At 52.6% G+C, this 22,904-nt stretch overlaps 1 protein-coding gene across 2 annotated transcripts in view; it reads right to left on the bottom strand.

The window, feature by feature from the left end:
• Window positions 1-972: 972 nt before the first annotated feature.
• Znf710 (zinc finger protein 710) overlaps window positions 973-22,904 on the bottom strand; it is a 69,674-nt gene continuing 47,742 nt past the window's right edge. For both annotated transcript variants that reach the window (XM_036187801.1, XM_036187810.1), the window contains exons 2-5: window positions 10,971-12,459; window positions 7,809-8,000; window positions 7,259-7,433; window positions 973-3,316 (exon numbers count right to left, since the gene is read on the bottom strand). In XM_036187801.1, coding sequence (XP_036043694.1) covers window positions 3,147-3,316; window positions 7,259-7,433; window positions 7,809-8,000; window positions 10,971-12,431 — 1,998 coding nt within the window. In that variant the 5' untranslated portion in view covers window positions 12,432-12,459 and the 3' untranslated portion in view covers window positions 973-3,146. The remainder of the gene's footprint in view (window positions 3,317-7,258; window positions 7,434-7,808; window positions 8,001-10,970; window positions 12,460-22,904) is intronic.

Genomic DNA, 22,904 nt, shown 5'->3' with positions numbered 1-22,904 from the left:
AAATTGGCCTTCCACATCCTAGACTGGTCTCACTCAAATTTCTTAAGTAGTTGAGGATGACCTTGAACTTCTTAGCCTCCTGTCTCCACCTCTTGAATGCTGGGACTATAGGCATATGCCACAATATGTTTATGCAGTGCTGGGGATCAAAGCCAGAGCCTCCTGCACGGCAGGCAAGAACTCTTACCAACAAAGCCTCATCCTCAGCCCTAGCCACAGGTTTTCAAATGCTTTTACTTCATGATGTCACGCGTATGGGCATTTTGCTCTGCATGTATGTCTGTACCATGCACAGACAGGGCCTGCTGAGGTCAGAAGAGGACACTGGAGTTAGCTAGAAACAGATATGAGCAGTCATGTCGGTGGTGGGAACTGGACCCTCTGGAAGAGCAGCAAATGCTCTTAACTGACTGCCCAGCCCCTATAGCCACAGGTTTCATATTTGCAGATGCTCAGAGTGGGAATATTTGGTAGAGCAGTGCATGCCTGTAATCACAGCATGTGGGAGGCTGAGGTTGAAAGATCACCAGGAGTTTGAAGAGCCTGTCTCAAAAATCAAAAGCAAAAAAATCTGAAAAGGTCAGGTGTGCACACATACTTGTAATCTTTGTTCAAGGATCTGAGGCAGGAAGATGGTTCTAGGCCAGCCAGAGGTGGATAGCGAGACCCTGTCTCAAAAAGCTTCAATACTAGAAACAGCATTGAGAAAGAAGCCAGGCATGGGGGTACACATCTGTAATCCCAGCCCTCCACAGGTAGATTTTGGGGTACAGAGACCTTGTCTCAAAACAAAAAAGCCCCCACAAACCCACCCTTGTGGCTTGGAGCATGTCTCCCTAAGTATATGGCAGGTCAGGTGGCTGGGACAGTCTTGCACTTCCAGAGAGGGATGCTGTCTGGTGTGTGACTGGGGAGCCTTGTTGGGGAGAAGGGCCACCAAGAGCAGCAGGAAGAAGCATGTCCAGTCACCTCACTAAAGAATATTCATTTATTTATAATTATTGCTAAGTAAACTTCTCTTTTAAACAGGAACATAAAAACACAGTAGGGTTCTGCACAAGTGGAATCGCCAAACAGTTGGTTTGTACACACGTCAGAATAAGTTAGAGTGGAATTCGGCCAGGGTTTGAGTCACCCTCTGCAGAAGGCTGGGAGGGGTGAGGCCGGAGCCTTGCCAGGACCACCCCCAGCTCCAACTGTGCACTGTGGTGTACCTCCCTCTCTGCATTGCCCAAGCACAGGCGTAGGGAGGGGGCTTTTTGAGCATGGTACCCCTCAGAGGGTTGTGCCAATGGCGGGCTGGGAGGCAATGAGAGACCCCACCCAGGCCAGACTTCTCCCTTCTGTTTCTAAGACCAAGGCCACCGCGTTGGCAGGAGAGGAGGAGGTACAGGGTGCTTTTTGGTACCAGGGGAGAAAGTCATTGTAGGAAGAGGTAGTTTGCAGGGGTGATGCCTTCTGCTCAGCAGGAGAAATGTCTTGTACAGTAACACCTATTCACTGCCACCTGAGGGTCATCATGACGGGCACCTGGGAGGCCTGGAGCCTTGGGAAACCACACTTGGGCCATTGTGGCCACCTTCCCCCGGTTCTGAACAACTACCATGAGGCCTGGCTTGGTGTCTCTATTGGGGACACGGGCCTGGGGGCAGCTGCACTTCAAATCAGCACCACCTCGACTGGTTCCCCTCTCGGTTTCTCAGCCAAAGCTGGTGGCTTCATCTGTGCCTTTGCGGGGTTGTCCCTGCCTGCTCCTACCCTTGGGGGGCCTTGGGATTTACGGGCAGGGGGGTTGGGTGCTCTGGAGTTTCTGAATGTGCTCGTCACTACCTGGAGGACAGAGGGCAGGAGAGCAGACAGGTGAGGAGGGGTAGCTGGCCCCATGGAGTCAGCCTTGGTTGCCTGGGCGGCACAGAGCCACTGGCTGGAGAGGGCCAGGTCGGCTCTCTGCCACCTCTCCCCTCTCGCCTTAGCCTTCTGAGGCCCAGGTCCCACCATGCCTGGCCGCTGTAGGGAAGCAGGAAGTGCACAGCACACAAGAAAGCTTCGGCTTGCCTCTCCATCACTCCAATGAAGATGATAGACAAGAGAGTTGGAAAGGAAAACATAAATTACCTTCAAAATATCCTCACTTGCTCAAAACACATTTCCCCCTACTGCCTATGGTCTTCAATTTCCTTTTAAATATGTTGCTCTTCCCCGGGAGCCTGCTGAGTCTCAGCTCACCCACTCCTCACAACACCTGCCTGCTCAGAAAACAGAAAACAAAAAAACGAACATTCCAGTCCTCCTCTTCCCCTGGTGGCCTTCCTCGGCTTCCCATGAGGACAGTCTCTCTTGGTCCCAGGGTTGCGTCTGCTCTTTCCCTTGGCTCATGGGGCCTCCACCTGTCCTTGTTAATGTGTGCCAGACACAAGGCATGTCCTGATTTTGTTTGCTGAGGACACTGTGGTCGGTACCTTAGCTTGGGACAGAACTGGATGAAATTTGTTGAAATGCGTATTGGAGGCATTCTTTCAAACAGGGCTGAGGGCAAGGGTGTTCTGCCAGCTGGCTGGGAGGGTGTTCTGGAGGCTGGGCTCCCCGGCTCTCCTACAGGGCTAGTGTGTCTGGCTGGAGCAAGGGGGAGGCCCAGGAGGTAGAAGGCAGAGTGCCCTGCCTGGCTGCTGAGTGACAGGAGAAGGGAAGAGGTTCCTGGGTCTGAGCGGGGTGGGGGTGGGCAGTGCTGGCCAGTGCAGGAGCTCAGAGTAGGTGCAGAAAAGAGATAAGACCTGGCTCAAGCATTCTCTTCCTCAAAAACCCCTATGGGCCTGAGGTGGCTTGGAGAAGACCTCTTAAGTCTGTGCCCCTGTGCCTGTAAGAGACTTCTAGCATTTCCCTGCCCACCCACAGCAGCAGGCCAAGGAGAACCAGAGCTGGCCTCCTGGTTACCTTTCCCTCACTGGGATGGCTAGGCCTGCGCCCAGCTCCCTGCAAGGACAGTAGTACAGTCTCCATTTGGTCTAAAGATCCCTAGTGGTGCAAATAACTGGGGGGTGGGAAGGGGGGGCTGGGCAGTGGGCAGTAGCTTGGTTCGAGGCTGCAGAGGTGCAGCCCTCAGTATGTGGGTCTCACCCTGTGCCCTCCCCACCCACTCGACGGGCCTGCTATAGCACATTGTAGTAGGCCATCTCTTTCATGGCCTGCTCAGTGAGGGCACTGGCCTCCGTGCTGCCGTCCACACTCGTGTAGGGGTAGGCGTTTTCCTCGAAGTCCTCCATCTCCTGTCGGCTGTCAAGTTCAGAGGGGTCGGGGCCTGCCAGCTCCATCATGGGGTCTACAAGAGAGGGGCACAGTTAGGCCTAAACACTGGCCATCCCCAGTGTCCCTCGGGAAGCGGGGGACCTTCAAGTCCAGCCATTGTCCTGGCAGTCTTTGAATCCAGGCATTTCTGGACCCCACTGCTGGGTGTACAAGGGCCTTGGGCAGAACAAATCCTTGGGCTGGCCTTGACTTCTGGGTTATGTTCCCTTGCCCCTGCTAGGTCACTGAGCCCTCTTGGGTCATCCTCAGCAATGTCTGTCATTGTTCCCCCGTCCTATGTGACTCATTTAGTATCCACTGTATGTATGCCTACTGCTTCCTGGGGCTCGTCCCATCCAACGTCAGATCAGAAGGCTGACAGCTCCCCAGCTCCCCAAGGTCATCCACCAAGCACTCCTGTGAACCTGCAAAGCTCTACCCCAGCCCTAGAGGGTACAGTTTCTCCACATTTAGTGCACCAAACCAGTCCCATCCTGGGCCTGGGTTCTCGGCCAAGGTAGGTTGTCAAAGCACCTCTGGAGACAGAAGAATGTCTGAGAGGTACCCTGTGCCAAACTGAAATCTTACTATAAAGCTTGCTGGTGCAACGAAGCCAGTGTTCCTCCTGAGGACTATGACTTGGTATGAACTGGTAGCCCTGGAGAGCCTGGCTGGCAGCGGCTCAGGCTCACCAGCTAAGTGGGTTCTGCCCCTGACCACTAAAGAAATTTGGTGTTTTGGGGGGGAAACAGACCCAGCCCAGGGCTCACCCTGATAGGTCCAAGGTGGGCTTCCTAACATTACCTACATCTGGGGCTATGATGCTTTGTGGTGGGACCACCTGTCCTACTGCAGGACAATAGTCTCCTGCACCCCACCCATCTGAGGCAAGTAGGTCTTCCCAGTTATGACATCCAAATGTTGCCTGGGGGGGGGGTGTCAAACTCACCACCCCCATCTGCCAATAAGTAGCTCAGGAACTGGCATGTGACCTAAATCTGACCACTGGGTCAGAAGGAAGTGGCCTATTGACAAGGTATTGGTTCTAAAGAAGGGGAACGCTTTCATTCTTTTCCTGGATGAGCCAGGACACACAGTGTTCTGGGGGTCATCTGAGTCCAGGAGAAAATGTTAATGCTGTGGGGTCCCATAGAGGTAACCTAACACTGATGTCACTGTTGAGGAGTTGACCCACCCACCTTTAAAAATGGCCTGGACTTTCAATCCTCTCTGACTCTTTTTTTAAGATAAGGTTTCTTTATATAGCTCTGTCTACCTTGGAATTTACTATGTAAACCAGGCTGGCCTTGAATTCAAAGAATTGCCTATTTCTGCCTCCCCAGCGCTGGGATTAAAGATGTTCTCCACCAGCTTTCTTTCGTGTTTAACTAAATCTCATGTAGCCCAACTGTCCTGAAGCTTATTACACCGTCAAAGATGACCTTGAACTTTTGGTCTTCCTGTCTCCACCTCCACAACGCCGAGATCAGAGTGGTGTACCACGGCACCTGGTTTATGGGTTGCTGGGGTCAAACCCAGGACTTTGTGTATGCTAAGCTAGCTCTACCGGCTGAGCTATTTCCAACTCCTTCAAGTTGTTGAGTTGCTGCATCTAACACACAGAACCCTCCTGACCTTGTAAAACAAGGTTAAGTGTCCCAAGCAAGCCAAGCCTAGGTTGTTTACCATGCCACTGGCTATTACAACAAGCCAAACTTCCACTTCCCACTTTATCTCCATTATCTCCAACTGGCCTTGAACTCTATATAATTGAGAATTGTGTTGAACTCCCAGCCCTGTCCCAGGTGCTGGGATTATAGGTGTACACCAGCCTCATCAGTGTTTGCATGCACATTGACCCACCTCCCTAAATTACAACCACGTCTATGAGGTGGTTTCACTTAGAAGTTGCCTCTTCCAGCTTCATAGAAGAGTGTGGGTATATAGGCAACCTAGGACCAATGGCCACTTCACTTATCTGGTACAGTCAGGGAGTGACCAATGCTAAACATTCCTGGAAATAAGGAAAGAGATTGTGTCTTTCATCCCAGAGAAGCAGATCTGATGGCTCTGATCACTTGCCAACGAGCAAGGTTGGCTCGGCCTCTGCTGGTGAGCAGCTACAGGGAAATTGACAGGGGTAAAGCTCACAGATGGGTGCACAGGGAACAGTTCAAACCCCAGCCCAGCACCCAGCACCTCTGGGGGCCAGACTCAGCCATCAGCACCACAAACATTCTTCAGATGTGCTGGAGAGGTGGCTCAGTGTTTGCGCTATTCTCCCAGAGGCCCCAGGTTTGACTGCCAGCACCCACGTGGTGGCTCACAAATGTGACCGCAGTTCCCATCAATTTGACAGCCTCTTCTGGCTGCCACTAGGCAAACACATGGCACACAGACACATACGGAGTCAGAACACCCATAAACATTAGATGTTAAAGAAAATCCTCAAGTGATTCCCATAGGCAGCCAATTTGAGACCTCATCCTGTAAGGTCTATATCAAAGGCATTCAAAGACAGCCTATCTGAAATGCAATCCCCCCACCCCATCCCAGAAACTGCTGGAAGCCCAGCAGTTTAAGCCAGTTCTGGGGAGATTCTGAGGAGGCACATTAGGCAAGGAACAGAGAGAACCTTTGGTAATGCAGAATCCCACTCAGCAGGTCCAGGGCGGAGTTAAGCTGGCATGTCCACTCCAGACAATGTGTATCAAGGGCTACAAGAGCATCCAGATGCAGGCTGTAGGGTTCCTTCTTACCTACCAACACAGCCTGGTAAAACTACGGAAAAACTACCTCAACAAGCCAGAAACTCCAGGCCATTTACTGGCCAGATGTTCCAAAACCAAAGTCACTGTCATTTATAGTGAACAACTGAGGATGGCTAGTCAACTCATCTGGCTGTTGCCAAGGCACTGTTGCTGGGGGGAGCCTCTGGGATGCACTGCACCTTCAGCGGCCTCGGGCCTGTACAACCTGAAGCCACCTCCCCACAGCTCTGCTGTGGACAGGAGTGGGTGTGTCTCATAACAGCTTGAGTCTTCTACCAGCTGCCAAGATATAGGATCCTCTGGAAATTTCCTTTCTGTTTTCAGTTTTGGTTTTGATTTTTTTTTGAGAGACAGGGTCTCATTTTGTAGCCTGGCTTGACCTCAAACTTGTGGTAATCCTCCTGCCTCATTATCCCAAGTGCTTATACTATAGGTATGTGCAAGTGTACCTTAGCCCCTCTGGAAATTCTTTAAATTAGTATTATTATTTGATTCGGGGTCTCACTGTGTAGCCCCATGCTGGCCTTGAACTATAGTCTAACTGCCTCAATTTCCTGAGTGTTAGAACTGCAAGTGTGCATCCCATCACCCCTTGGATCTTGGGTTCTGTTTTAATTCTTTTTCCTGCATTTTTACTTATTTTATGCTTCCCTCTCCTGAACATGTGGCTTTCATTCTGTCCAGCAGGCACCAGGGCTAGTGGATTGTCCTAACCTCTCTGAATGTCTGAGAATTCCCACATGCACTTGGAGGCGTGGCCTCGAATGTTTCCCTCTCAGGACTTCCCCGTTCACTTATTTGAGATGATCGTGGTGTCTCGTGATAAAGATGGGAGAGACGGCACATCCACTGCTCTTGTGTGTTGTGACTGAGTTGCCTAGTCTCTCTGTCCTGCAGTTTCTGCTGTAGGAGTGGTCCCAGTGCCAGCCTCCCTGTGAGGGTCACATGAGTTACACAGCACTCAATATGTGTGGGTTATTGTTTTTATTATTGTTTTAGTGAGCCCATGGAAGTCCTTGGAAGACGACATAAATACCCCCATTATTGCCACGATGGCTCCCCCGGCTCCCCCTCTCTCCAGACCTGAGCCCACCTCAGTGAGGTATCGGCCTTGGCCAGCCTCCCTACGCCCCTGACTGGACAGGAGACTCCTGAGTGCGCCATGCTGTCAGTCCTGCTCTGTCCACTGCGCACAGCCCACCCACCTTGGCTGTCCAGGCTGATGTCCATGACGCCGTGCTTGACCTTCATATGCCGGCTCAGGTTTCCCTTGAGGTTGAACTTGCTGGAGCAGTATGGGCACTTGAACGGCTTGCTGCCTGCGTGCAGGTGCATATGGCCCAGCAGGTTGTACATGCGGTTGAAGGACTTCCCACACACCTGGAATGGAGAGAGCAGCAGAGGGCTGTGGGAGCCTGCAATCCTGGCCAGTCTACTCCTACTTCCTCATCAGAGTCCGCCTCACCCCACTACACACAGCACACTGTCTTTTCCTGTGTGACCACGGAGGGAGGCAAAGGACAGCCCTCTTGCTGGTCACTGCTCCTTGCATCCCCTGCCTGCGCTGAGCTGCAGGAACTGCGGCTCACATCTTACTACAGGGACCTGACCAGGCCCCTCAGTGGCTGTGCTACAACCTTCACCCCCTCTCCATTCAGAAGCACACCTTCAAGGTTCTGATCCCCAACTGCTCTCCCCACCCCCTCCAAGCCCAGGGGAGCATCAGCCTCACTGGCTGTGGGGACAGTCCCCTACCTTGCACTTGAATGGCTTCACGGGCGAGTGCACAATCATGTGGGTCTTGAGCGTCTGCTTCTGCACAAAGGTCTTGAAGCAGATGTGGCACTGGTAGGGCCGGACGCTGGTGTGGATCAGCATGTGGCGCTTCATGTTGGCCTGCAGGGTGAACTCTCGGCCACATACCTCACACTTGAACTCCTTCACACCCTGCGGGGGTAGAGGAACCACTCAGGGTTAGGGCACTAACAGGTGTGGCTCTAGAAAATTCCTTTTTACAAAAAAAAAAGTGTGTGTGTGTGTGTTTGTGTGTGTGTGTGTGTGTGTGTGTGTGTGTGCCACTTTCAGAACTTGGTTCTCTCCTTCCACCATGTGGGTTCTGGGCAGCAAACTCAGGTTGTCAAGCTCAGGGGGCAAGCACTTATACCTGCTGAACTATTCTGCTGGCCATCTCTGGGGTGTGGCAGGCTGTGGTTCCTGGAATTTCTCCAGGATAAGGCAGGCACAAACTGTGTGCCTTCCCATCACTGCCTGAGTGTGCAAGGAGGTCTGCTGCACCAGTGCGCAGAGATATGAGGGGGTCTGTCCACCTATCCATCCATCCATCCACCTGTCTATCCGTCCATCCATCCAGCAAACAGGCACGTGTACCTGCTGGAAGTCAGCAGCACAGGCCTGTGGTCAGCAGGGCAATGCCTTTGTCTGGACAGTCTTCTTTTCATGACATCAAGGATGTGTTCGTCTGTTTATTTTCAGTTACATCTCTTGGGAGACAGACCCTTTGGAGACATGATCTCTGTTGCTGGGGACAGAGCTCAGTGGAGGAGAGTCTTTCTAGCATGCACAAGGTGCCCTAGGTTTAATGAAGGGTGGGTGGAGGCTGAGGCTGAGGTACTGAGGAGTCAATCTGAGGAAGTTAGAACTATCCAGTGAGAGCCTGTCATAAGATAACAAGAGTTGGTAGGGCAGGGAGAAGAAAACAAGGAAGGCTGTACATTGCCAGTCATGGTGGCACAGGCTGGTAACCCCAGATACTTAGGGGAGGTTGAGGAAGTAAAGTAGGGTGGAAAATTCAAAGGTAGTCTAGGCTACAGAGCAAATTCAAGGCCTACACAGACAACTTATCAATAAAAGCCAAGGGGCAGGATGGACCTGGAGAGCTGGCTCAGTGGTTAAGAGCACTTGCTGCTCTTGCAGAGGACCCGGGTTCTGTTCCCAGCACCCACATGGTGGTTCTATCACTCCAGTTCCAGGAACTCCGTCAACCTTTCTGGCTTCCACGTGATGTGGTATATATACATAACATGCGAGCAAAACACTTCTACATGGAAAAGTAAATGTATAAAATACATAAAAAGTAAAAATATAAAAGCTGGGCATGGGGGTGGGCACAGAAGCAGGCAGATCGCTGTAAGTTTGAGAGCAGCCAGGGGAAGATGACAGTGAGACCGTTTGGGGACTGGGAGTATATCTCAGTAGAGAGCTCATCTCCCAAAGGCTGTGTCCTGGGTTCAATCACCAACACTTAGAGAAAGGACAAAAATCTTCGTGCACCCCGAGGAAAAGTGGCTGACACTCAGGCTTGGTGCTCTCCCACTGCCCCTTGCAGGTGTCTCCCACCTCCCTGGAGAGGACAGCCACCTGTAGCTCTCCAGCCAGCAGCCTAAGCCCTCCCTAAAGAGGCTCATTCACGGGGGCCTGGGGTGGCCCGGGAGTTTTTAGTTGCAATAGTCCCCTCAGGTGACTCTTATGGACATTCAGCCCCAGGAAGACGCGGGCTCCAGAGCAAACTGTCGTCTCGTGCCCCGGCCCAGAGCTGACACTCACTCAGCACAGAAATAAGGTGCTGTGTGCACAGGGGATGCTGGGAGAGAAGGAGGAGTCACAGTCGGGAGAGTTCTTCTCCTGCTGAAGAGAACTCCACAGGGACAGATGCTTGTCTACGGTCCCAGCTGCTGTCCCGACTATCCAATATAAAATTTTTGTATGACATGCTTTTGTGCATATGGACTGGTGACTGAACCCAGGGTATTTATGATCCTCTGACAGACCCTGTGCCTTTTCTCTTAGCAGCCAGATGCTCTCTTTAGTGCACACACTCAATATCCTTGTGACACGCAGGCCACATGACCACAGGGGGCCCCACTCATGAGCTGTAAGCACAGATGAGCGGAGGGGGGGTACAAATGAAGACATAGACACAGACGCCTTCGGCTTTCTTCACATACCCTGTGTCTCTGAGCATGTCAGCAGGTAGGGATTTGGAAGTCTCTGAGCACAGGAGAAAGATGGCAGACACTAGCACACAGATCATCATTCACTCCCACCCTCGCAGACATTGATAATCAATTATACAGTCTGACTGATGAGCCCAGATTCAGTGTCAGAATCCTTAACACGATACTTTGAGCCACCGCTGCCACCACCACCACCGCAGTGGGACCTGCTAATGGTCCCTGCCCTATCAGGAAGGTTCTGGGGGCTGGAGAAGTTCAGGCTCCTGGCCTGGCAGGCTCACTGCAGTATCCCTTTGAGCAATATAGATGAATGACCATAGATCACCACACAGAGAAAGTGCCACTCACGGCTTTCAGAGGTTAAGTCAGTGGGCTGGAGTTGGAAGGAAGCCGTGGATCAGCCAAGTGCCAGAACGGGATGGTTAGGCCTAAGAGGCTCCATTCTACCTCCCAGGCTGTAAGGGCCTTGTGTGTGTGTGTGTGTGTGGAAGGGGGGTAGTGACAGCTAAAAGGGGGGGGGTGGAGAACCGGTGACCTGGCACCAGGAATAAGAGGAAAATGGGTGAAGGTTGGGTCTATCAACCTGGTGGATAAGAACACGGCTGCTCAACTGTCCATCTTCACAAAAAGTGTCTTTGCTCAGGTAAGCCATGTTGTCGGTCACTTGTACTTTTAAGACGTACATATTCATTTTAAGTCCATGTGTGGCAGCTGAGTGATTGCCTGTGCATCATGTGTGTGCTGGTGTAAGCGGGAGGCCACCAGAGGGTACTGGATCCCCCTGGGTTCGATCCTCAGCTCCACACAAAATAATAATAATAATAATAATAATAATAAAAATAAAAGAAACACACCTAAAGAGAGTTGACCCGTGTGAATCTCATCCAGGACCTCCGGGTGCCAGAGAGAGTGAGAGGCGGAGAGCCAGGGCTGGGGGCCTTACCTTGTGGGTGAGGGAGTGCTGCTTGAGGTGATGGATCTGGCTGAACTCCATGCCGCACTCCGTGCACACGAAGGGCCGCACATTCTGGTGCTTGAGCATGTGGTTCTGTAGCTGGCTGCGGTAGTGGAAGGACTTGTCACACTCGAGGCACTGGTAGAGGGTGGGGCCTTGGTGGGAGGCCAGGTGGCGCTTGAGCTGGGTCAGGGTGGAGAAGTCTAGGCCGCACTCGACGCAGACGTGGCAGCGGCCGCTCTCATGCTTCACCTCGTGGGCCTTCAGCTCGCTGGGGTAGGCAAAGCCGCGGCCGCAGAAGTGGCAGCTGTAAGGCTTGACCTCAGAGTGAAGCAGCATGTGGCGTTTGAGGTGGCTGGTCTGCGTGAAAGCCTTGTGGCACACCTGGCACTTGTGAGGCCGCGTGCCCTGGTGTGTGAGCAGGTGCGTCTGCAGGTGGCTGGGCTGCTTGAAGAGCTTGCTGCAGTGTGGGCACGAGTGTGGCTTGATGCCGTTGTGGCCCAGGATGTGCGTCACCAGATTGTACTTGGATGTGTAGGACTTCTCGCACATGCGGCACTGCCAGCGCTTCTGGCGGTCGCCCGCCTCCACTAGGTAGGAATCATCGATCTGCACATTGATGTCCAGCCGGTCCAGCTGCGCCTTCTTGTGCCGCTCCACGGTGGAGCCTGCGGCGTCAGCCTCGAACTCGCCCGGCTCCTGCCACACGAAGCCCTGTTCCGGTTTGACGAGCTCTGGTGATGTCATGGTGGGAGGCTCAGGATTGCTCATGGGGGCCAGGTGGGGCGGCTCAAAACCACATTCGGTGGGCAGAGTCTCAGGTCCCGGTAGTGCCATGCTGGGCTCGGGGAAGCCATCCTGGGTCGGGTCGGGGAAAGGAGGATCGAAAGCGGCCATGTCCAGCTCTGGCCTTGGAGTTCGAGGCAAGTGCCGGAGTGTCCGGGGCTTGCGGCTGAAGGCGCTGAGGTCGATCATTTTGACGGCACTGCTCTGCACCAGGGCCTCACAGCCACCGCTGGCCACCTCGGCAGGGGCCTCTGCGGGGCCCGGGTCCTTGTCATCACCAGGCACAGATACTTCATACACTTCCTGTTCCTCTTCCTCTTCCGCCTTCTCAAACTTGACCTTGGGTACCAGCCTCACAGGGGGCCGCGTCTTCCTCCGGGTGTGCTTCTCAAAGGCCGCCTCTACCTCCAACACCTCCTCTTCCGGGGGCTCTTCCAGGGCCCGCCCATTACAGGCCAGCTGATAGATGTCGGGTCCCGGTGGTCCTGGCTCCCCCATGGCTGTCCCAGACAGTTCTGGCCCTAGGTCTGGGTAGAAGGCCTCAGCACTTATGGTGGCTCCAAAGAGCTCATTTTCTGAGACCAGGCCCAGCACAGCAGCCTGAGCCAAGGACAGCACCACCACAGCGTCCGTCTGTGTCCCTGAGTCCATGAAGCCCTCCATCCCGTGGCGGCTGGCTAGGAGGGCATTTCTGTGGGAGGAAAAGGGCATGTTAATACTGCTAGTTCCATGCTGAGCCGGCAATAGACTCAGTGAGGACAAGGGCCCAGTTAATTTGGGGTGTGTGTGGCTCTGATGTCCTGTGACCCCTGCCTTGAGAACAGGATATGCCTGTAGTTATGGGGAGCATCAACAACCTCTGTGTCTAGCCATCTCCTCCATCTCTCTGAGAGGTCTTGAGTAAGCCCCACCCCATGAGTCTTTCCATCTGTTAAGATGGATTGCATCTGTGATTCTTTCTGTTAGAGACAGGGACTCACAAGCTAATTGTAGCTGGCCTACAACTCATTACCCTCTTGCCTCAGTCTCCCAAATGCGTGCCCTCACACCCAGCTGTTCAGTGATGAATTTCCCCTCTCCCTTCCCTTCTTTTGTGGTGTATGCATGCATGTATGGTGTGGGTGCATGTGCCATGTGTGCACCTGCATGAACGCCAGTGATGTCAGGATTTTTTTGTTTTGTTGTTGTTGTTGTTTTTTAAGATAGGGTCTCTAATAGAACCTGAGGCTCACCAATTGACTTGGATTTTTTACTGGGTGCTGGAGACCAAACTCAGGTCCTCACTGTAGCAAGCACTGAACCCACAGAGCCATCTCCCCAATCCATGTCCAGTGGTTCTTAAACTGTGCCTTACAGGTTCTTCACGGGCCCTCAGAAATCTGTTTCAAAATGCACCAAGATGACTACTCTGTTTTGAGACAGGATCTCAGTATATAGTTATAGTACATAGCTGAGGCTAGCCTGCAATTTTCTATCTTAGAGCCTTAGCCTCCTGAGTGCTGAAATTACAGACATGTGCCTCCAAGCCTGGTGATTTATGAATGAAGTTGAATAGCTTTTTAATTTTCTTTTTTGCAGAGCTGGGAATTGGACCCAGGGCTTTGAGCATGCTAGGCAAGCGCTCTTCTACTGTTTCAGAAATTAATTACTCTATTATTTTAAGAACTGATTAAAAAGAAACCCACCTACTCAAAATATAATGCGCCACTTTTTTTAAATTTTTTTGAGCTGAGGACCAAACCCAGGGCCTTGCGCTTGCTAGGCAAGTGCTCTACCACTGAGCTAAATCCCTAACCCGCCACATTCTAAAACACGCCAAGAGTCCCATGGCTGCTGGGGTAATTAATTCTGCACAGACCCTGGGATGTACTGAGGTGTTAAACAATTGTTGCCATTAGTGACGGCATGTCTGCATGAATGAGGATGTTAAATATGTATATATATACAGATATATAACACAGAGTAAAAACAACCAACATACAAAAATAGATTAGGTTCTGAGGCTGGTTTCAAACATGGGCTACCACCGGTCAGCCCTAAGGCTAAACAGTCTATCATAGCAGCCATTGTTTTCCTTAATTAACTAAATGACTAGATATCCAAATATCCTGATTTAAAAAAAAGACAGCTTTAGCTGACACTGGAGTTGCATGTCAGATCTGATGGCTAACTTGAATGTTAAAACTGGATCCCAAGTTCAAGGTCACTTTCAATACCACTGCACCCTGGCCCAGCTGGAAAGCTAGCAAAGGCACCCTCCTCTTCCCTGGCTTTGTGAGTACTAGGAACCCCACCTCTGCACAAGGTGATCCCTATGCTGGTGCCCCTGCTTGGGTGCTCTGCCACCTGTTCCCTGGCTCCGTCTGCCTGCTCTCATGCCCATGCCAGCCTCCCCAGGTCTGTGCTGTGGGGGCCTCCTTCTGGGCTTCACTCATGTCCCTACTCATTGCCCTGGCTCCAGTCCTGACACACTCCAGAAGAGGAGCCACACGAGTGGGTGACTCCTGCCTGCTCTACCCCCAGGGCCGGGGCCAGCGCATGGCCAGTGGACAGGCCTTCCTCAGGAAATCAGTCCAGCCCGGTGCTGCCCTCCCCCACCCCCAGCACTCTGGAGCTTCCTCTTCCTGAGGCTGGCTAAAAATACCCCAGACAGGAATCCGGCCTCCTTGCAACAGACCCGAGAGATTAGGCTATTAAACTCAGAGCAGGGCTTGGGTGGAAGGGGGTCAGCTAGGAGCCCAGCGGGGGCTTCAGGGTCCATCTGGAGCTGCCCAGGGGGCTAATCTCACTTCTGGACACCTTCTACTCCATGCCCAGCTGCAGCACTTACTAGGGATTTCTTTCCCACTTCAGCCACTTCTAATTGATTACAAAACATCACTTCTGTGCCTCAGTTTCTCCATCTAGAAACTGGGAATGAAAACACACAAGAAAGGTACAGGATCCCAAAGGGCAAAGTGCAGGACAAGGATCTTAGTTAATTACAAAGCCCTAAAAGAACAATCATCCTAGATCCCCAGAAGGAAGAAAGCTTTCCATCCTTGGACCCCAAATGCAGCAGAGCGTTGGTGATTGCAAGGATAACTGTAAGGAACTAACAACAGTACTAAATCCCAGCTGCGTGGCAGGCCTGGTGCCGAGAGAGTAGGTGAAGAAGACAGGGGCTCTGTCCCCTTGGAGCCTGTAGAGTCCTGCCGAGTCCATCACAACCACGTAAGTGCCCACTAGCCGCTGCTGGCTTTCCTCAATATCCTAGGGAATGCCACTGCCTGCCATACCAGCCCATCCCAGACACAGCACCAGGGAGCAGCCCGAGCGTATGTGGTGACTTTGAGCAGTATGTGGTGACTTTGAGCAGTATGTGGTGACTTTGAGCAAACAATACACTCAGCAAATTTTCTAGACTTCCCCAAAGGCAGAAGCCATGGGGAGGAGGGACTGGTCAACCATGGCAAAGCCTGTGCTTGGAACTTGCCACCGGAAGCTGGGTGTGATAACACACGCCTGTAATCCCAGCACTTGGAAAGTAAACTAGGTTTGGGAGTTCAAAGTCATCCTCAGCTGCATACTGAGTTTTAAGTGAACAAGAGTAACAACAACAAACTTGGGTTGAGTACTGAGGTCGGTCCGAGGTCTGCCATGTCCTAATGTATCCCAAAGCTCAGCTCCTTCATCTCACTCCTACAGAGAGTTTCTGACTTGAAACAGATAGTGTAGCCTTCCTCAGAAGCCCAGTTGTCACATACACCCCTGCCACCTCCAGAGACTGGTACACACAGCCTACTTCCCCATGCAGACAACGGAGTGACCACTGACCACAGGCCAACCCTGCCCGAGGGAGCAGGTCTGGTTCCCTATTAGGAGAGAAAGCATGCATCAACCATTCAAACTGGGGACCCCTCCAACAAGAAGACACCCCTTACTGTCACACATACAAGATGCAAACCAAGCCTATCCCAGGCCACCCGGACTTGTTCTTCCTCCTGAAACAGATGGTTTTGCCTGGAGCCTGTTCTGGTGTCAAAAGGGGCTTGCCCAGCGTCAGTGCTCTTCAAAGGCCAAGGGTGGGGGCCTAAGAGTTGTCAGTCAGGAGCTACAGACCTGGCGGAGGGTCTACAGCTTATCATTACTGAGGGCTCCAGGCCCCATTTAACCCTACAGCAACCTGACTCCACAGGCCGGGATGGTGCCTAAGCCTCAGTGACTGACGGGAGTTCTTAACGAGCAGGGCAGAGCTGGGTCACACCAGGCATCTCAGGACCCAGGCGGACTCCAATTCCAAGGCTGCCAAATCTGGAGACCACATCATAACTGAGTGCAGGAGCTGCCCAGGGCCAGCAGACGCCTGAAACCTGGTGACAAGGGCTGGGCTCTACGTTCATGTGGTCTGGTCTCTTGGGACAGCCGTGTGCATTCATGAGTGTGTATTGTGTGTGCCCAAATGTATGTTATGTGTGTGTAGAAGGGGGTCTGTAAAGGTAGAGGTGGAGAGAAAGACAGATTCTAAGTGACTTGCCGCTCTGCCTGCGGCTCTGATGGACGGAGATAAGCGGAGAGGAGGTGGCCTCCAGTCCAGCATCCCTTTCATCCCCTTGGACCAGTCTTTTGGTTTAGTTGTCCCCAAGTCCCCTGGCTGCTTAGCATAGGCTACAGCCCTTCTGTTTGATGCTCTGGCCCAGACTGCTCAAGGCAGAAGAGCCCACACAGGACCACATCACTTGCGGCGCAGGGATGCTGCAGGCGCCCCCCCCCCCCCTTGGCTCCTTCCTTCAAGGCAAAGAAAGCCCTTCTTTATCACTTGTGCCGGGGACTCAATCAAAGCTCCTGACAATGTCCACGAGAAGAGAGCTTGGAGGGCCCTGTGCACTTCCAAATTGCATGGCTAATGTCGGAGGCATCATCCATTAGTGCCTGCACCTCTGCTAAGCCCCTCCCACTTTCCAGCCCGGCTCCCCTCTCCCCAGGGAGTGGAGAAAGTAAATGTTAAAGGCATGGATAAAGAGTAGCTGCCAGAGTGCAGTAATGCAGGGAGTGGGCTAAGGGGAAAGAGAAAAGGGGGGAGAGAGTGAAGGGGACAGAGAGGGGGAGGGAGAGAAAAGAGAAAGAGGCTGTGGAGGACAAGAAACAAAGGCAGGGAGGGGGAGGGGACCCACAGTGACACAGACGCCCAGGGCTGCCCTATTTCCCAGGGCTCAGCATCACCTCTGGGCCAGAGGGTCAGGCCTGATGCTGGGGAGGGAGTAAAGTCTCCCCTTTGAGGCCCAGCAGCAGGCTTCCCCACCCCAAGAGGGGCCCCAGGCTTCTCTCTGTTACTCCAAAAGTGCTTTGTCTCTGTTCTATGGCTCCAGTGAGAACTGATAAAAGCCCAGGGACCATGGGCAAGTCACCTGACACCTTGGAGTCTCAGTGTCCTCATCTATAAAGCAGACACAAGGGCCTACCAGGAATCTCGGGATTATCATCATCTAAAGCCCACATCCGACTTGCCTGCCCAACAGGGCTCCCTCATTACAGAGCCTCCCTCATTCACACAGGGCCCCAGCCACTCCTGTCCTCCACGGAGACCCCTCATACCCCTGCTAAGGATGAGGAGGCTTGGCTGGTGGGGGTGGCACACACCTTCAATTCCAGCACTCGGGAGGCAGAGGCAGGTGGATCTCTGAGTTTGAGGCCAGCCTGGTCTACAAAGAGAGTTCCAGGACAGCCAGGGCTACACAGAGAAACCCTGTCTCGGAGGGAAAAAAAAAAAGAGAGAGAGAGGCTTGGGCACAGGTGGTGGGCGGGGACAAAGGGTGGCCGAATTTGGGGATGGCAGGTTAAGAGTCTTTCTGAAGGAAGAAGCAACAGGACCTGTGACCAATGATATTCCTTGACTCTCACCACCTGGGAGTTTGGAAAACCAACCAAAGGAAGCGAGGGTGGAGGTGGTGGTGGTGGTGGAGGCGGCGCTGGCTCACACCTTTAATCCCACAGTTTGGGAGGCAGAGGCAAGAGGAGCTCAGTGAGTTGGAGGCCAGTCTGGTCTACGGAGTAAGTTCCAAAATAAAACAACAACAAAAATTAAATAAATAAAACCAGCCAAAGTCAGGGGCATTCTGCAGGCTTCTTGTGCCCACTAACTGTAACTGACTTAATCTGGTGATTATTTCCTGGGTGCCAGATGACCCACTCCCCAGTGCAGCTGAGCAGTAAACGGACTGGTAGCAGGAGGCCCAATTGGCCCTCGGGCTCCTCTCCGCCTTAAGTCATGAGGTTACTACTTGGAGGCTTTGGTCTCCAGTTCTTCACTAGAACCAACTGAATTAACACACAGTTACCAAGCACTTCCCAGTGTATACAGCAGGGGGCAAAATAAAGCTCATGTCCACAGGTAGAGCCTGAGATCTGCAGGAGGTGCAGCCTCCTGTGGAAGGGATAGGCTCTCAGGGAACAAGAGGGAGGAGGCCTCAGGGGCTGGCACTCAGACCTCCAGACAGTGGTCCCAGCCTTCCTTTCTGTCCCTTCTATAGAACTGTGTCACTGGGATAGAGGGGGCCCAGGCCCTGGGGGCTGGAGAGATCGGCCCTAGGGTGGGGCAACACAGGTAGCCCGAAAGGGAGGAGCTGAAGAAACACTCGGGAATCCTCCTGGTAGCAGACCCTCCCTCTTGCCTTCCCCCCCTTGTTCGCGTGGTAGACTCAAAGGTAAAGGCTCGTATCCTCAGAAGAGGAAGTGAAAGCCCAAAGCTGGATGCTTGTGCAAACCTTCGGTTCCTTGCCACAGTCTCGTTTCTGTCAGCCACCAGCCACCCACAGCATTGAGGGGCCCAGCGGAAGTGTAGCTGGATTCTCCCTTCCTCAGTTTCCCCTTTTCTCTGAGTCAACTCTCTGTGAGCTAGCTACGCAGGAGCTGGGCCACAATCCACAGACCAACTGCACAAAGGTCTAGTATATGTCAGCTCTGTTAGGACAGTCTGTTACCCAGAGGGTCTCAAACTTGTGGGCTCAAGAGATCACCCTACCTCAGCCTCCTGAGTGCAAACCATACCTGGCTCAGACCTCTGCCCCCAACCCCCAGAATCTTACTCTGTAGCCCACCTGGCCTAGCTTCCAGCTCATGACATTCCTCCCAAGCATTAGGATTACAGGCGTGCACTACAACACCAGGCCCTCCGCACCTTCTCTCTCTTCTTAAAAATAAGGACATTGAGGCCACAAACGGAGCCATGACAGTAGAAAGACTACAGGGCAGGATGGCAAACCTGATCTAGATCCACATTCACTTTGTGCTTGCAATCATTATCCGTGAGCCTGGCTTATCTGTGCCCGTGTGACCACCTCACTGCACACGGCCTTCATTTCCACCACAGACTTGCCTGCAAGTGACTCTGCATCGTAGTTCCACATGCCAGGAACGTACTTTCTTATTCCTCAGCCTTCGACTCCTAGCAAGTGTCACCACGTCTGTAGGAAATCTCCCCCATGCCACCCCACCTGCCGAGGCCCCACCCTCTAAGTCTCAGCAAGTTCAAGTTTAATCCTTTTCTAATACTTTTCCTTGCCAGGTGTGGTGGCACACACCAACAGTCCCAGTACCTGGGAGTTCAAGGGTGGCCCCTGCGTTCCATATGAACTCCAGGTTCACAGGGCTACTGTGTCAAAAAACAAAACAAAACAAAACAAAACAAAAAAAAGCAACAACAAAAAAAAATCCTTCTTTTCCTTCTTAGACATTACCATGATTTTTGTTTGTTTTGTTTTGTTTTTTGAGACAGGGTTTCTCTGTGTAGCTTTGTGCATTGCATTTCCTGGAACTCACTCTGTAGACCAGGCTGGCCTCAGACTCACAGAGATCCACCTGGCTCTGTCTCCCAAGTGCTGGGATTAAAGGTGTGTGCCACTACCACCCCAGCTGACTTTACCATGATTTTTAGGGGCTTGTTAATGATCTACATCCCAGTAGATGACATTCCAGTTAGGTGATGCTGCCCAAGGGCAAACACCTTGCCCATGTGCTCACCCCAGCAGAGCCTTGTGAGAACAGAGTCATGGAGAAGGAGGCTGTTGAGGGGCACAGCTTGGAAAGCTGCTGTGGGCAAAGCCCCGCCTGGCCCCCCTTTCCTCAGTGGCAAGACCAGCTCCTCTCCCCAGGGGGAGGGGCAGCAGGCCTCCTGTTTCTGGAAGGCTCCTTGTCTTACCTCTAATTCTGGAAGTAAAAAGCACACATTTTCTCACCAACGAGATGCTAGCTGTACCAGACCCCCAATCTGCAGCTAAACGTAGCAGGGAAAAACACACAAAACTTTGGTTCACAAGTTCAGGGGGCAAAGTTAAGAATCACAAGTGAGGGACAGCATGAACACTCTCTAGGTTTGAACTTTGCCAAGCCCTTCAGTGAGTATATGTGAGCAGTCCTCTAGGACAGGGGACATTTCCACCTTCCAGACCCAGAAGCTAAGGCAGTCCCTGCAGGCAGGGTGAATGGAACAGACTTCCCAGGGTCACTCTACTCAGATCTGAACAGGACTGGCGTTCAGGGTCAGTCTCTCTCCTTTGCCAGTCTATCTGGTCCAAAGGACCTCTCATGGCTTCCCTTCCTCTTCATCTAGCCTGTCAGGCCCCTCCTCTGCAGCGTCCTCTGCCTTCTCCATCCTGTCTTCCTCTCCCTCCATTCCTCCCCTCTTCCGTTTCCATGGCAACCCCATCCTCCGCTCTGCCACTCGGTCCTGCGTTCCCATCTCATCTCTTCCTCTCTTTCATCTCTCCCATCATCGCAGTGTAGAGTCCAGAGCTCCCCGTGTCCTTTGCTGCTGGCCTTTGGCTCCTTTTACGCTCCTTTCATCTCCCCCAATGTTCTCCTGTCATCACAGAGTGACATTTATTTGTCTCTTGCTTAGAAAGAGAAAGAAAGAAAGAAAGCAGAAAAGAAACCCTAGTCTGCTTGGCCTGACTCTTCCAGTTCAGTCCCAGCCTCCCTTCCCAAGAGCCAAAGGGTCAAAGCCCCAGGACAGCAAGGAGGAAGGATACCTCCCCAAGGAACCCTCTGCCTGCTAGAGTGTTCCCTCTTTGACACACCTGGGGGTGGGGCTTGCTTGCTGGGAGAGGCATCCTGGAGGCCCAGACAGTCTTAGAATCCCCCACGATGCTGCCCAAGCTGGAACCCACTGTTTGGAAACCCAACCCTACGACAGCCTGAAGCCCCTCTCCCAGGCCCACTTGGCCTTAAGAACTGGTGCACGCCTTTAATCCCAGCACTTGGGAGGCAGAGGCAGGCAGCCTGGGATACACAGAGAAATCTTGTCTGGAAAAACAAACAACAACAAAAGAACTGGACCCTCAATGAACCCCATGCTCTTTCCACGCTCTTCCCATGCTCTTCCGCACAGACAGGTGAGAGACATCCCCAATTCTTCAAGATTCACGTTTTTAGGGCTGGGGTGTGGCCAAGTAGTAGAACACTGACATGCAGGACGCCTAGGCTCCTCTCCTGGGGGGAAGGCAGGATTGAGAGTTTTCTTCCTAGTATCCTTCCCACTCCCTCAAACAAACTGAGCTCCTAGTAGGGGCTAGGCAGAGAGGTGAACATTTGTGTTTTTATTCAGACAGACAAACTGAGGATGGCTGTTTGTCTGAGCCATATGGCCAGTGTGGATAGGCTCGGGCCTATTATTAACAATGCTCTTCCTTTACAGACTCCCCTTCTCCCTGCACTCCAGGACACAGCAGCTGCTAGCCCAGACTCCCTCCAGGCCACTACACTGCTGTGTTTAATCGGAAGTGATCTGAAACAAAGGTCCTGGAACAGATTTACTGCAGAAAAGAAAGCAAGCCGATTTGTCTGGAGTCTCAGAGCAACACAGGACAGATAGGTTGGTAGAAATGGTACCAAGTCCCCTGGTGACCTGGAGTAGGATGAGGCCTAGGAGAGACCTTGGCAGTAGCTGAGTAACATCGCATGCCAAGGAGGTAGCCAAGATCCTTCAGCCTGCGTCCTGGGCTCCCAGGGTCCACATGGAGTCCTCTCCTGTCCTCTCAGCGCGGTGACAAGGTTCTCTCTGGCACGACGCAGTGACAGGGAATGGCACCCACACAAGTACCAGGGACACTGGCATTATTCTAAAATGTAGAAGTTCTGGGAGGAGCCAGGAAGGCCAGGGCCTCCCTCAGCAAAAGCACAGGAGCTCTGTCTACATTCCCTGGCAGGTGGCTCAAGATCCTGGGGGTGATTGCTTAGGCCAGGTGTTTAGCTTCTGAGATCACAGAGGCAGAGATGGGCACCTTGGTAACGAAGCCCCTTTTACAAGTGGGGCATGATGGAGCATACTTGTCCTCCCAGTACTTGGGAAGTTCAGGTAAGAAGACCGTTGCAAGTTTAAGGTGAAGCTGGGCTACAAAGTGAATTCCAGGACAGCCATGGTTCTATAACAAGACCTTGTCTCAAAGAGGAGCTGAGGGACCCGGCCAAGGCCCCTGGATGAAGTGCGGCTGGGTCTAACCTCATGCCTATGCTTTTAAATGAAAGCAGTCTGCAGTTAAGGCTTGTGTGCATGAAGGACTCCAGAAGGGAAGCCACTGCTGTAATTATTACTGCCAATGTCATTATCTATTCCAAGGGACAGGTGGATGCTGGCTCAGTGCTGGCAGGTCACAAAGATCTTCAGTTTCAGGGACCTCACAGTTTATTAGAGACAAGATTAAGAGCCACAAAACAGAAATGCAAAGTAGACAGGAAATGAGTATGGGGTACCACAACAAGACCAAGTAACTTTGTCCCCGCCAATATCCATTTAAGGGATGGGAATGTTCTTCCATGTAAACCAGCACTGTGGAATACAACAGAATTGACCTGAGCTGTGAAATTAGACTGAAGTCTGCCCCTTCCTGCCATGCTGGCTTGTGTGGGCCTCATCACCTGACCTATGGCATGGTACATGCATGGTTCTCTAGTTGGTCAGGAGGTGGAACAGAAGCCCACTAGATGAAGGCAACCGATGTGGGGTGCACCACAGGAAGGTGGGCTGGGGGATGGATGTTTAGGAAGCCACCATTCAGACGGATGCAGCAGGCACAAGGGCTCACTGAGGCTGGAGGCCCAGGGTGGAGAAAGGCAGGAGCGCAGAAGCAGCGGCAGACAGAGAAGTGCTGAGGTTGGCGGACA

The sequence above is a fragment of the Onychomys torridus genome, chromosome 1 (assembly GCF_903995425.1).
Source record: "Onychomys torridus chromosome 1, mOncTor1.1, whole genome shotgun sequence".
Taxonomy (NCBI): domain Eukaryota; kingdom Metazoa; phylum Chordata; class Mammalia; order Rodentia; family Cricetidae; genus Onychomys; species Onychomys torridus.
This window is presented reverse-complemented; position numbering and strand designations above follow the sequence as displayed.